The sequence below is a fragment of the Pelodiscus sinensis genome, chromosome 4, assembly GCF_049634645.1.
Source record: "Pelodiscus sinensis isolate JC-2024 chromosome 4, ASM4963464v1, whole genome shotgun sequence".
Classification (NCBI taxonomy): Eukaryota; Metazoa; Chordata; order Testudines; family Trionychidae; genus Pelodiscus; species Pelodiscus sinensis.
This window is the reverse complement of record NC_134714.1, coordinates 23,282,893-23,295,687: the sequence shown is the minus strand read 5'-3', so window position 1 is coordinate 23,295,687 and position 12,795 is coordinate 23,282,893. Positions and strand designations below refer to the sequence as shown.

The window sequence follows — 12,795 nt, the reverse complement described above, 5'->3', positions numbered from 1 at the left end:
CATCACCCCAAATTGCCAGAAAAATTTTATCTTAACCACTTTGTGCCTCAAAAATATTTCACATTTGGGAAGCACTTGGGGTATGTCTAGACTATATGGCTCCATTGATGGAGCCATGTAAACTAGTTTACCCATCATAGTCAAAGAAGCAGGGATTTAAATAATCCCTGCTTCATTAAAATAAACATGGCCACTGTGCCGACGATCAGCTGATCCAGCACAGCGCGGCAGTCTAGATGCGGATCTGTCAGTTGGGGAAGCCTTTGCCGACCGATCTTGTAAACTTCATTTCACAATGCATAAGGCTTCCCCAGCCGACAGATCTGCGTCTAGACTGTCGTGCTCTGCCGAATCAGCTGATCGTCGGCACAGCGCCGCGGCCATGTTTATTTTAATGAAGCAGGGATTATTTAAATCCCCACTTCTTTGACTATGATGGGTAAACTAATTTACACGGTTCTGTCGAGAGAGCCATGGGCTGTGTCTAGACTGGCAAGTTTTTCCGCAAAATCATCTGCTTTTGCGGAAAAACTTGCCAGCTGTCTACACTGGACACTTGAATTTCCGCAAAAGCACTGACGATCTCATGTAAGATTGTCAGTGCTTTTGCGGAAATACTATGCTGCTCCCGTTCGGGCAAAAGTCTTTTTCCGAAAAACTTTTGCGCAAAAGGGCCAGCGTAGACAGCAGAGATTTGTTTTCCGCAAAAAAGCCCCGATCGCAAAAATGGTGATTGGGGCTTTTTTGCGGAAAAGCACGTCTAGATTGGCCATGGACGCTTTTCCACAAAAAGTGCTTTTGCGGAAAAGCATCCTGCCAATCTAGATGCGCTTTTCCGAAAATGCTTTTAATGGAAAACTTTTCCGTTAAAAGCATTTCCAGAAAATCATGCCAGAGTAGACATAGTCATGTAGTCTAGACATACCCTTAGATACTTATGAGTGCCCATAAGAAACTGGTAATTCTCAGAAAAGGGTATTAATATTGTACAATAAATAACACATGGGACCATACACATTTGAATACCTGCTCATTAAGTATGCACTGAATTGGGCTACCTGATCATGTAATCAAACCACCACGTAATATATCTGCACAAGCAGACCTAAATAAATTCTCACATTTCCTAACTTTAGAATTCTAAACTTCACAACTTTAATAGTGTTCTTTTAACACAATTGGGGGGTTATTATATAATGCTCAAAACCAAAACAAGCTCCGTAGAGCTAACTTGCTTCTTGCCAGCTATCATCATTATCATTTTACAATGATTTTGTGGATTTTTTCCCATCAATGTTTTCTCCGGCTTTTGTCTGCTTCTGTTTTTGAAAGCTCTTTGGGGCAAGATAAATCTCTTTCTATATGTTCACAGAGTGCTCAAACATTCATGCCACAACCCTGATTTGGGTCTCTGGATGTCATTGAAATACAAATATTAAATTATTATTTATTTGTATAGTTGCAATATCTAATCCCCTAGTCATGGAACAGCTCCTTACTGTGCAAGGTAATATACATACATAGAAGAAGACAGTCTTCTCTGAAAAGATTGCAGTCAAAGCATAGGGAAAACAAGGATACAGTTAGAGTTATTATATCTAAAAATAAAACATAAAAATAGTTACACCACTGTAAATCAGGAATCTGTCTCTGGTTATGAACCAGTGTAATGGAGAGCAATACCATCCTTTCCCATCACACTTGGTCACCAACATTATTCTGTCCTGCCAGTCAAGGGAAATATTTTTTATTTATATACAGTTTATTAAATGCCTTTGGTTTTTACTTACAGGAAGGGACATTTGAGCCAGTGATCTAGTGTGTGACAGCTTGTCTGCTCCATTTCCAGTCTCTGGAGCACTGCACTCCATTGAATTCTCCCACTAATTTTCTGTAAGGGTAATTGATTTCTAAAGGAAACTGGATAATTGGTCAAAAGACATGTCTGCAACAGAGAAAAGTGCCCTATCAGAAAAACTGAACTGCTCACTGTAGCTGCATTATGCAGCAGAAGTAGCCCAGGGGCTTTATAACACGTTTCTATTTGAAGATGGGAGGGGAAAATCAGTTTTGATGAAAATGCCTGAGGATGGTTACACACAGAAGAGAAATATCACCTTTAAGCATGTGTTCAACATCCGCAAACAACATGCAGATGAAACTTAATTATTTTAAATGCAAGTACTCTGGAAACTGTGAATATGAATAGCTTAATGATGGTATGATTCATAATAAAAGGAAAGAGAATAATTATAAAAGACAAAACTCCATGTACTATTTAGTAGTCATTTTGGAGATGGGCTTTCCAGGAGAGAATCAGTGGCCCAGGTTCAGGAAGCTGAGAATAGGATCACTCGTACCATGAATAGGCAAGGTCTTCCCTGCCAGAAGCAGCCTGGCCTGGGTATAGATGATGCCGCCACTTTATTTACCTGCGCCTCTCCAGGTATGGGTGACTATAACTCTCATTGGCTGTAGATCACCATTTCCAGGCAGTGGGAGCTGCAGGAAGCAACACAAACTGAGACACTTCTTCCCGCAGCTTCCATGGGCCAGGCACGGGAATAAAAAGTATCACATACACTGACTGTTCAGAGGGTATATGCACTGTACCTAATTCATAAAACTGAAGAAAGAGGAGGTAAAAAGATAGTGTACTTTACAAATAGAGCATTGGCTTCTGCCAAAAATGGGTAAAATATTTTTGGACTTGATTGGATTTTATATTATGCAAATCTCCTTGGTATTTCTCAGAATACTGGACACTCTTTTTAATCTGTAAAATTCATGCTCTGTAAAGTAGCAATTTGAAGGAAGCATTTTCTAGCACTGAAAGATATTATAAATGATGGCTTTGAAAGGGAGATCCTGGATAAACTAATCCAAACACCTGCTTCAAGCAGTGAGAGTCTTATATTACTCTTTCCATAAACGTACTTAACCTTTCCTTAAAGACATCCAATTATTTTGCCTTCTCTCCATTTGGCAAACAGTCCCACTGTTTGATTGACCTCACCGGTAAAGAAGGTTTATATATATCTAAGCTAAATTAATCTTTCTTTCAACTTTATTTCTGGCTATTACATCAGTCCAGCATGAATACTTCTTTTCCCACCTCTGTCTTTTTCCCTTTTATATATTCAATTCATAAAGACAATATGCACCCATCTTTAAGTGTTCCTCCCTTTTTTCAAGCTAAACAAATGTAGCTCCTTCATTCTTATAAGACCTGGAAATACATATTGCCTTTCACCAAAGCCCTCTGCATCATTAGACCACACTTGAACAGAACCTAGAAATGTTTTCAGTATTCCTATCTAGAGATTTACCACTACAGTATAAAATGATGATGAAATCTTCCAAGCTCTCCAAAAAATGCATTTCTACATATACCCTAGAAAGGAGTTAGCCTACTAAGGTCTTGGTTTTTGTTTTATGAAGGATTATTTCTTTCTTGAGTATGTTTATTAGTTTCCTAATTTATATTTGTGGCAGTGTATTATTCTTTCAATAGATTTTCTTTCCATTTTGTGACAGTTTCTTCTGTTGATAAACTACCTTATTAGAAATGACATGGAGGATTCTTTTTGTTAATTCCTTGATTGTATTTTTTGCCTGTTGATTCTGTCTTTCTATCAGTGACGGACATTGTATGAACTCCTGACCCTATTGGAATCTACGATAACTTTGCCACTGGGATCAGGATTTTATCTGCTGAGTTTATGGAAATGGCCAACAGTGTTTTCTGACCTGCATTAATAGACTGATGGGTGGCACTGTTGTTTAACACTGGCTAGTGTGTGAGGTTAAAGTTTATAGTGGGTGTTGAGGGGCAGCATTTTGTTTCAACTACAATTGCTGTGATTGTTTCTGTTCTACTGGGGAAACAATAATCCTGTCCAAAGTATGTTGGCAGTTTGGAGATAATCCATGTTGTTTTTGTAGGTTAGCTTTTGTTTTGCAGAGAGATAAATTAAGTTTTCAGCAAGCCATAAAAAGCAGTATCGTTCACAGCCTCATCTTGCACCACTGAAGTCAGTGGGAGCGCTGCTATTGACTTGAGCAAGAATAGACCCAAGCCTGGGAGCAGGAAACAAAGCAGCAGTGCTACCTGAAAGGAGAGGAGTGAGATGAATGGTTCTGTTGGCTCAATTCTTATTGAAGTAGCTTTTCTTTGTTGACAACACTGCTCATGGGTTATAGAGTATAATATTAAATACCATCTTCTACTGTGGTTCAAACCAAGAGGTTTATCAGCCAGTATATCCCCAAAGAAATTGCATCTGTGTGTGTTTGTAATAATGTCTCTGGCTGAGGAGTGCTGAGTGATGGATGAAGGTAAGGTGTACACAATGATATTATTAAAGCTGTCAGCTGTCTTTAATGACATTGTTCTCAAGGCACTGCTGACTTGTCAGTGGGATAAGACTGCTTTAGAATTGATTTTTTTCTCCTTTCCTTTCAGAGAGCTCTTGAGTGAATTTCCATTTTCTTCTCACCCAGGGCTCCCATATGTGATGCCCCACATGGCTCCTTCTTGTTACCTCTCAAAATATATGTATACAGAGAATATAATGAGGTCTTTGGGAGATGCAGTATCATTGACATGCTGATGATGATCTGCTGTCGCCTTCTTACTGAACCCAGAATCTGTAGTCTCTAGATTCTTAGAGTATTTAAATGGAATTGGGAACTGAATATCAACAAATTGGCTGAGTCTCTCTCCAGACAAGACGTAAGTGATACGTGACAGGTTCCAAGGGCACTCCTTAGACCAGACTCCAAAGGATTAATTCTTCAGCCTCTTACCCCTGGCCTATTAGAGGAAGTGGGAAAAATATAAAGGGGTACTTGGGAGGCTCAGGAGCTTTGCCTATAGGTCTGTAAATGGAGATTGTTGGTTGTAATTCCTGTCTTGGTTTTACAACTACTGCTGATGTTGTTCTATTTGGACTTCTTTATAAAATCTCATAAAGATGGCCCTGGGATGAAAGGATGCCTGAGAGCTGCCTATTCTATTTTATGGGCTGAAAAATCAGTGTACCAACTACCATATTAGCAGGCAGAGGAGGCACCTGGAGCAGTGGATGGATCCCCCCCCCCCCCCCCACAAAGGCAGCTCACAGCTTCAAGGCTTCTCTGGGCCCTTTGCTGCTTTTGGATTCTCAGTTCCTGTAAGTGAGCTTTGACACCTATTTTTGTATGTGACTGACCAAGAGGAGGAGGAATTTCCTGTCCTATCCTGACTCAGCTACTATAATCTTTGCTTTTGTCACCACCGTGATGGATTCCCATAATATATTTATCCTAAGTAAACTTCTGTAGACTAACCAGATGTTTCTGCTAGTGTTTAGGGTAAGTATCCATCTTCTAAAACTGATGGAATAATGGGACCTTAAAAAAAGGTTATTCATTAATTTCTAGCTGCTAGTTATGGGTGTTGAGTGCAATCCTTAAAGCCTTGAATGGTCTGAGATCTGGATACCTGAAAAACAACCATTTAGTTCATTTCTTGTTATGTTGGCAAAGACTAGGGAAGATGCTTTGCTTTTCAGCTAGAAAGAGTAAACCTTTCTAAGATCAGCAATAGGATATTCTTAGGGGAACTCACTAAAGTTTGCCAGAACCCAAATCTGACAGTTTTTAGTGAATGTGGAAAAGACTAGGGAGGACTGAGTGAGTGTTTCTGACAGGTGGATGTATTTACTGAGCTAAGTAGCAATGGTTTGCTGTTTGGTTGTTCAGGTGGGATAATATAGAGAGCAGAACTATTTGTATTCATTGAATATTGGAAATTTTAGGTTAAAAGTTTGCTTGGATTTAAACCTCCATTTAAGAAGGAGGGAGTTTGCCCTCCAAGATTTCAAATTTACAGGATTATTTTAGGTGGTCTTTAGCTCAAAGACAGAAAAAGGGATTTATTTCCTAATTCAGCTAATCACAGAGGCACATTTGACATAAAATGGCTGTGAAAAATATAGCATTTGTGCATTAAAGCATCTGTATACACATGCAGAAATATTGGAAATGAGAGATTTATTTTTTTAAATGAGTGAATGTAAGATTATCATAAATGTCATATCAGTATGGATAAGTGCAGCCTACATTCAATAACAGAGACAGAAAAAGAGGGGAGGATTGTCATATGTCAAAAGTGTTTTCAGTACCCATGAGATCACATACATTAACCATGATGAGTGTGGTGGTAAAAACTATGAATTAACACACAAGTAATTAAAAATAATGGCTATCAGGATTGGAGGAGAGAAAATAAAATCTTCCAGAATCAACTATCCAAGTATTTGCAACCACAGGCTATCATACTTATGGGGAGTTTAACTACCCAGATTATCTGTTGTATAAAAAATACAGCCAAACATGCAGATTAAAAGATTTAAAAAAACAATTTTTGATACATAATACCCGAACTCTCCCCTGCATAAACTTCTGACCAGTAGCATATAAATGGTTGAGTGTGTGAGTGAAAACAGAAAACTTGGCATAGGTTACTGGCCCTTATTTTAGTAATGAATGGGTTCACAGAGTAAGAGTATATGGGAAATGCCCAGTATCTTCCCTTCTCTCAGGATGGAATTCTGCAGTTCTTCTACTCTTAGACCAGGTACTTTCATTCACAGCATCTTGCGTGCAATCTGCTTCCTTACTGGATATGATGCGTGAAAGTCTTCCCTTCAGGAGCTGTGACCAAAAGACTTTTCCAAATAAAGTATTGTTTAATCTCAACAGTAGAAGGAAAGCAAAACAAGGGAGAAAACTTCTGCACATACTTCTTTGTTATTTATAGCTTTGGTAGGCTCATTTTACTTCAGACTCCCAAACCACTGGAAACAGGGGTTCATTCTATTCCTGAGGGCTACGTCTACACTGGCCCCTTTTCCGGAAGGGGCATGTAAATTTCACCAGTCGTCGTAGGGAAATCCGCGGGGGATTTAAATATCCCCCGCGGCATTTAAATAAAAATGTCCGCCGCTTTTTTCCAGCTTTTAAAAAAGCCGGAAAAGAGCGTCTACACTGGCCCCGATCCTCCGGAAAAAGTGCCCTTTTCCGGAGGGTCTTATTCCTACTTTGAAGTAGGAATAAGACCCTCCGGAAAAGGGCGCTTTTTCCGGAGGATCGGGGCCAGTCTAGACGCTCTTTTCCGGCTTTTTTAAAAGCTGGAAAAAAGCGGCGGACATTTTTATTTAAATGCCGCGGGGGATATTTAAATCCCCCGCGGATTTCCCTACGACGACTGGTGAAATTTACATGCCCCTTCCGGAAAAGGGGCCAGTGTAGACGTAGCCGAGCAGTCTCTGTCTCCCTCTTCCATGTTCTTCAGAATCTGTGGTTTAGCACCCCAAAGTCATTTTTTCCAGCTTTTCCAGTTGGCTCTCTACTGATGAACTCAACGTATTTTGGGACTAAAACTATTCTTTAAGTGCCAATAATCAATTGATTGCATATGTGCAAGTACCCCTACTTGAATTAATCTCTTGTGTCATTGTGTTGTTTGCTTATAGAATCAATCAAACAATAAACTATTTCTGGCAGCTGTTTTTAACATAAATGTTAACAACTTAGCAAATAAGGTCTGATGGAAAGAAGCATTAAATCAACAAGTGAGGAAATAGTGGGCTGGGGAATCCTTAAAGTCACTAATTAAAGCATAGCAGATAACACTTTCTTTAAAGGAGGACTGCAAGCACAACCATATTGAGCCATTCTGGCTGTAAGTGCAGTAGCTAACTCACATGACAATCACAGGAAAACACATAGTGAGTTGAAGGTGACTCTTCAACCCCGAAAGGAGATGTATTTGTATTGTTTGTATTGACATATAATGAAGGACTTGAAACATTTTTATCCTTAAAAATGTCATGTCAAATTTTGTCTTTCCTGTTTTTTGTCTTCCCTGTTTTTTTTTGGGGGGGGGGGGAGAGGGGAGAAGGAGAGGAGGCTGAACCCTACTTGGAAGACTAGAAATCTAGAGTTGGAGCTTTCTCTGCCCTCATTTGTGGAGTAAAGATTACTGCTTCTCCAAATAAAGCATCTAGCCAACTATATTTGGGCAGTTGGAATAAATACCCCATAACAAACACAAGAGTTTAAACCTGTCTGACTAAAGCTCCGTTCTTCTAGAATTGCCTAGATTTCATTTTCTTGTAATGTCATAATCCCAGTAATTCTTCAGTTCTCCCCAGTCCTCCCCAGCAAAATCAGGCCCCACAAAACCTACTAGTTCTAGCGGAAAAGTAACTAGAGGCTGGGGAAAAGGACTTTCTTTCTCAACCTTCCCCCCAGAATCTCCAGAATGACTGAGAGCTGTCTTTGAGCACAGTAAGGAAACGAAAAAGTTGGCAGCGTCGTGATATTTTCCTTTGCAGAGCCTCTTTCAATGTGTAGGGGAAAGACAAAGGGTCACGGGTCCCCCGATGTGGCAGCCACCCTGGAGGATGTGGCTGTAACCATGGAGGTGGGCTCCTGGCCGGGTTATTCTGCAACTCTCCCGACTGGGTGAGAAGAGGCCGAGAGTCCGAGGGGAGGGGGACGCGGGGCGGCTCGTTGCCTGGCTGCTGGACAGACCCTGCGGGGCCACCCTGCGGGCGTGGCTCGTGCTCAATCGGGGCACGAAGCGCGCGGGGCTCTGGCCGGGCTGCCCACTGGTCGCTCTCCTGCAGCCAGGCGCCCGGGCAGCGAAGCGAGCGGAGAAGGGAGCAGGACGGGACCCCCCCTGCTCTGGCTGCCGGGGCGCGGTCAGCCCCGCTAGCTGCTCGGGGCGGCTCGCAGCCCCGAAGCCAATTCAATCCCTTCCTCTCCCCCCCCCCTCGCGCGGGGGAGCGGGTGTGGATGCGATGGGGGGGCGGGCAGGGGAGGCTGGAGGGAAGGGGGGAGGCCTCTGCTCTCTCCCCCGCCCCTCCGCCTTTCACGTGGAAGTTTAATTATAAGCCGGATCCCGAGTGTGCCCGGCGAGCCTGTGCCAAGGCGGGGCGGGAGCTTGCTACGCTCTGCAGCACAGACGGAGGCTCCGCGCCCGCTGCTGCAGAGGGGCGGCCGGGACACCCCAGCGGTGCCAGCAGACCCCTCTGAGCGTGTGGGGAGCAGCCCGGCGCCCCGGGCCACCCGGGCATGAGCCGCGGGGCTTAGGTGGGCAGCGCGCCCCTGCTCAGCTCGGGGATGGATTTCCGGGCTGCCACTTTAATCTGCTGCTGCTTTGCCCTCGTCCTCCCCGTTAGCCAAGGTAAGAGCGCGATGGCCTGGCGAGGGAGCGGCGCTTCTGTCACTCGCTGAAAGTTCCGCCGGCCGAGGGGGGGGGGGGGGCGGTGTGTGTGACTGGGCTGAGTCTGCTCAGCTTCGCCTGCGGGCAGCTGTAGAGAGGGCGCGTCTGGGATGAGCCGGTGCCTTTATGTCCGTGAAGGAGAGAGGCTCAGGCGCGCGCACCCGGAGGGAGACTTTGGAAAGGTTTGTCACTAGGTCACGCAGACACTCTTGCACCCGCCATTTATAATCAACTTTCCTTTGGCCACAGTAGCCCGGAAAGCAGCAATTGACCGATTACTACAGTTTGCAGAAGGCCCCGTGTTTGCTGTTGTCGTCTCGGGGTGCAGTTGATGGTGCGAATGGGGAAGACAACTTGCAATCTTAGAACAAGTAACAGCTATGAAAGCTTTCCGACGGCCGTCTCACGCTATTTTTTTAAAGACCCGAGTATTTATTTACACGATGTATGTTTTTTTTTCTAGATCAAGTTCCTTCCAAGTTCTCATTTTCTGTTATTGATTTGTAAATACTATTCTTCTCATTGAGAGCGGGCAGGGGTTTGTCTTGCAACTTCATTATTTCAAAACTTAATGATTGCTTTTGAGATTAATATTATTGAGCAGATTCCATTCAATTGTCTGCAAATAACACGTGACGTTTTGTCTGTTTAACTTTTGTCATTGTGCACGTTAATCAAAATTAGTGTTTCTTCATAACACAGCTTTATTGAATGGATTGAACCTTTGTACTATCAATTTTTAGAATGCAAATTATTTCTAACTAAAGATACTTTTGTACTAGGGGTAGCTGTAAATAGTATAATTAGAGCAGAATGCGATGTGCTAGAACATTTGGACCTTTTATGTAATTTTCAGTTTTATGTAAATTGGTAATGCAAAAACGTTGCATGTGCTCAAGTGGTTTCACTTGTACAGTTCTGAGGAACTTCCATTCCAGTTATCTAGTAAGTGTATTAGTGGAAATGCTATGAGATATCTTTATTTAAAAACATGTTTTATTTTTAGATGGTGAACAAATATTAATTTTATATATTTTGGTTGGATTTAAAGCATCGGTAATCTACACAGAATGTGGTGATATGGTTCTTTTTAGTGCAATTACTTTACAAATCTCTTTTCCAGGTGTTGCTTGTAAACCTGGCTGCCACCCAGTGAATGGATTTTGTGAAGTTCCCAGTGAATGCAGGTAAAGAGATTTACCAGCTGAGTTTATTAGTGAAGGGACTGGTTGCTTCAATAATACTTGTTTCTTGAAAAATAAAGACAGAAATTAAAATGATTTGCCAGCTGAAAAAGTGATGTAAGAAAACCACTTCCCCTTAACAGACTGTAACTTAGAATTGTGTAACATATTAAAGAAACCTGGATGCCCCTCAGAATGAATATTTCTGTCAAATATATCCTAGGAGCCACCTGTGCCTTTAAAAAGGAGAACAGCCTGGTAATTATTTTTTTTAAAGTCTATATCTTGTTTTATGTCTATTTCAGGTGTCAACCTGGGTGGCAAGGAGCTCTCTGTAATCAGTGTGTTCCTTTTCCTGGTTGTGTGCATGGCAGCTGTGCCAAACCATGGCAGTGTGTCTGTGAAGAAGGATGGGTTGGCAGCCTTTGTGATATAGGTTTGCAAATACTTTCCTTTAATAGATCAACAATTTCCCAGAGATTAAATGATCACAGCTCCATCTGGTGTTGGAAATATGCAAAAGTTCTTACCTAGATTTCTGAATATTTGTCCCAAAACACGATGAGAATCTTTTTTGGAGGGCTGGGGGCAGAGGGAAAACACCCTATGCATTCACATCTTAAGTGAAAAAACATAAAATATTGTGTCTAATATAGTCCTGGGCGGTGCATTAGAACTATGTATAAAACCCTAATTCCACTTTAACTGTCACATGCAGATGGTAAACAGTAAATTCTGCCCTGGCTTTATAAAGGTAAAAGGTCCTCCTGAGTGTGTTAAATCAGTTGCAATAATTCATTATACAACATTTCATGCATATGTTAGTATAAATTGAAATAAATACACAAGTTTGTTGCTTGACTAAATATTTCCTAACAAAAGATTTGAATGTAACTATTGGAAAATGTAACACTTAATTCTTTCCTCACTCAAATCACTGTAGATTAAAAGAAATTCTGATGATTCAATAGAGCTGCATCAATGTAAAAGGAGAATTGGGCTAATATTTTTGCTAGTCTTCTAAGTTTCATCATTTGCTGGTTTATCATAAGTTAATTTGTTGCTGTGTACAAGCAGCGGATTCAGACTAACATGGCTACCCCTCTGATACTTGTTGGCTGCGTCTAGACTGGCAAGCTTTTCCACAAAAGCAGCTGCTTTTGCGGAGAAACTTGCCAGCTGTCTACACTGGCCACTTGAATTTCTGCAAGAATGCTGACTTCCTACTGTCTGAAATCAGTGCTTCTTGCGGAAATGCTATGCTGCTCCCGTTCGGGCAAAAGCCCTCTTGCGCAAATGCTTTTGTGCAAGAGGGCCAGTGTAGACAATGCGGTATTGTTTTGTGCAAAAAAGCCCCGATCGTGAAAATGGCGATCGGGGCTTTCTTCTGCAAAACCGTGTCTAGATTGGCACGGACGCTTTTCCGCAAAAAGTGCTTTTGCACAAAAGCGTCCGTGCCAATCTAGACACTCTTTTCCGCAAATGCTTTTAATGGAAAACTTTTCCGTTAAAAGCATTTGCAGAAAATCATGCCAGTCTAGACGTAGCCATTGTGTACAGTAACATCATGTTCAAGAACTCATTCTTATTCGTGTAGTAGTTCTCATTGAGTATATGAAAATCTCTTAAGTGACTTAAGAGATGCCATCATCTTTCAATTTAACTTTGGTTCATATGGGCCAGATTTTCAAAGGTATTTAGATACCAGAGATTCAGATAGGGACCTACAGAGATTTGAGAAGCATGTAGGTAGGTTAGGTTCTCTTTTTTTGAAAATCCTACTATGCACCTATTTGGATCTTTAGGAACCTAAATACCATTGAAAATCTGTCCCTTTTAAAAATGGAACTTGGTCACTTGCAATCAATGGGCATTAGGAACCTAGTTTGTCACTTCTGAAAATAACATTAGTTTCCTATCTAGAACTTGAAGCACCAAATGCTTAAATCTGTCACTAAATCAGTTTTGAAAATAACTTAGGCAGATTTGTAAATGTTGGCCATTATCTTTAGATCATGCTTGATATTACTAAATATATAGACACGCAAAAGTTATTTCACTGAACTCTAGGGGTATGGCTACACTATGCAATTATTTTGAAATAAGCTATTTTGGAATAATAACTCCTAAAATAGCTATTTTGAAATAGCATGTCCACACTGCAGGGAAGTCTCATAATTAGTTGGAGGCAGGCTCCCCTAATGTAGACACGCTACCCCAATTTAAAGTCCCAGGAAGCACTGGGGAGTAATTATTTCTAATGGCTTTGGGGAGGAGCTATTTTGAAATAGCAGTAGTGGAGCGTCCACACTACCACTATTTTGAAATAGGCAT

At 41.5% G+C, this 12,795-nt stretch overlaps 1 protein-coding gene across 2 annotated transcripts in view; it reads left to right on the top strand.

Annotated features, from left to right (window-relative positions):
* DLK1 (delta like non-canonical Notch ligand 1) overlaps positions 1-12,795 on the top strand; it is an 80,053-nt gene that overhangs the window by 50,726 nt on the left and 16,532 nt on the right. The window contains exons 1-3 of one of the 2 annotated variants that reach the window (XM_006119996.3): positions 8,854-9,238; positions 10,401-10,464; positions 10,767-10,897. In XM_006119996.3, the coding sequence (XP_006120058.2) occupies positions 9,175-9,238; positions 10,401-10,464; positions 10,767-10,897 (259 nt within the window). In that variant the 5' untranslated portion in view covers positions 8,854-9,174. Of the gene's footprint in view, positions 1-8,853; positions 9,239-10,400; positions 10,465-10,766; positions 10,898-12,795 lie in introns of those variants that run through there. The other variant, XM_075926561.1, reaches the window with a different exon arrangement.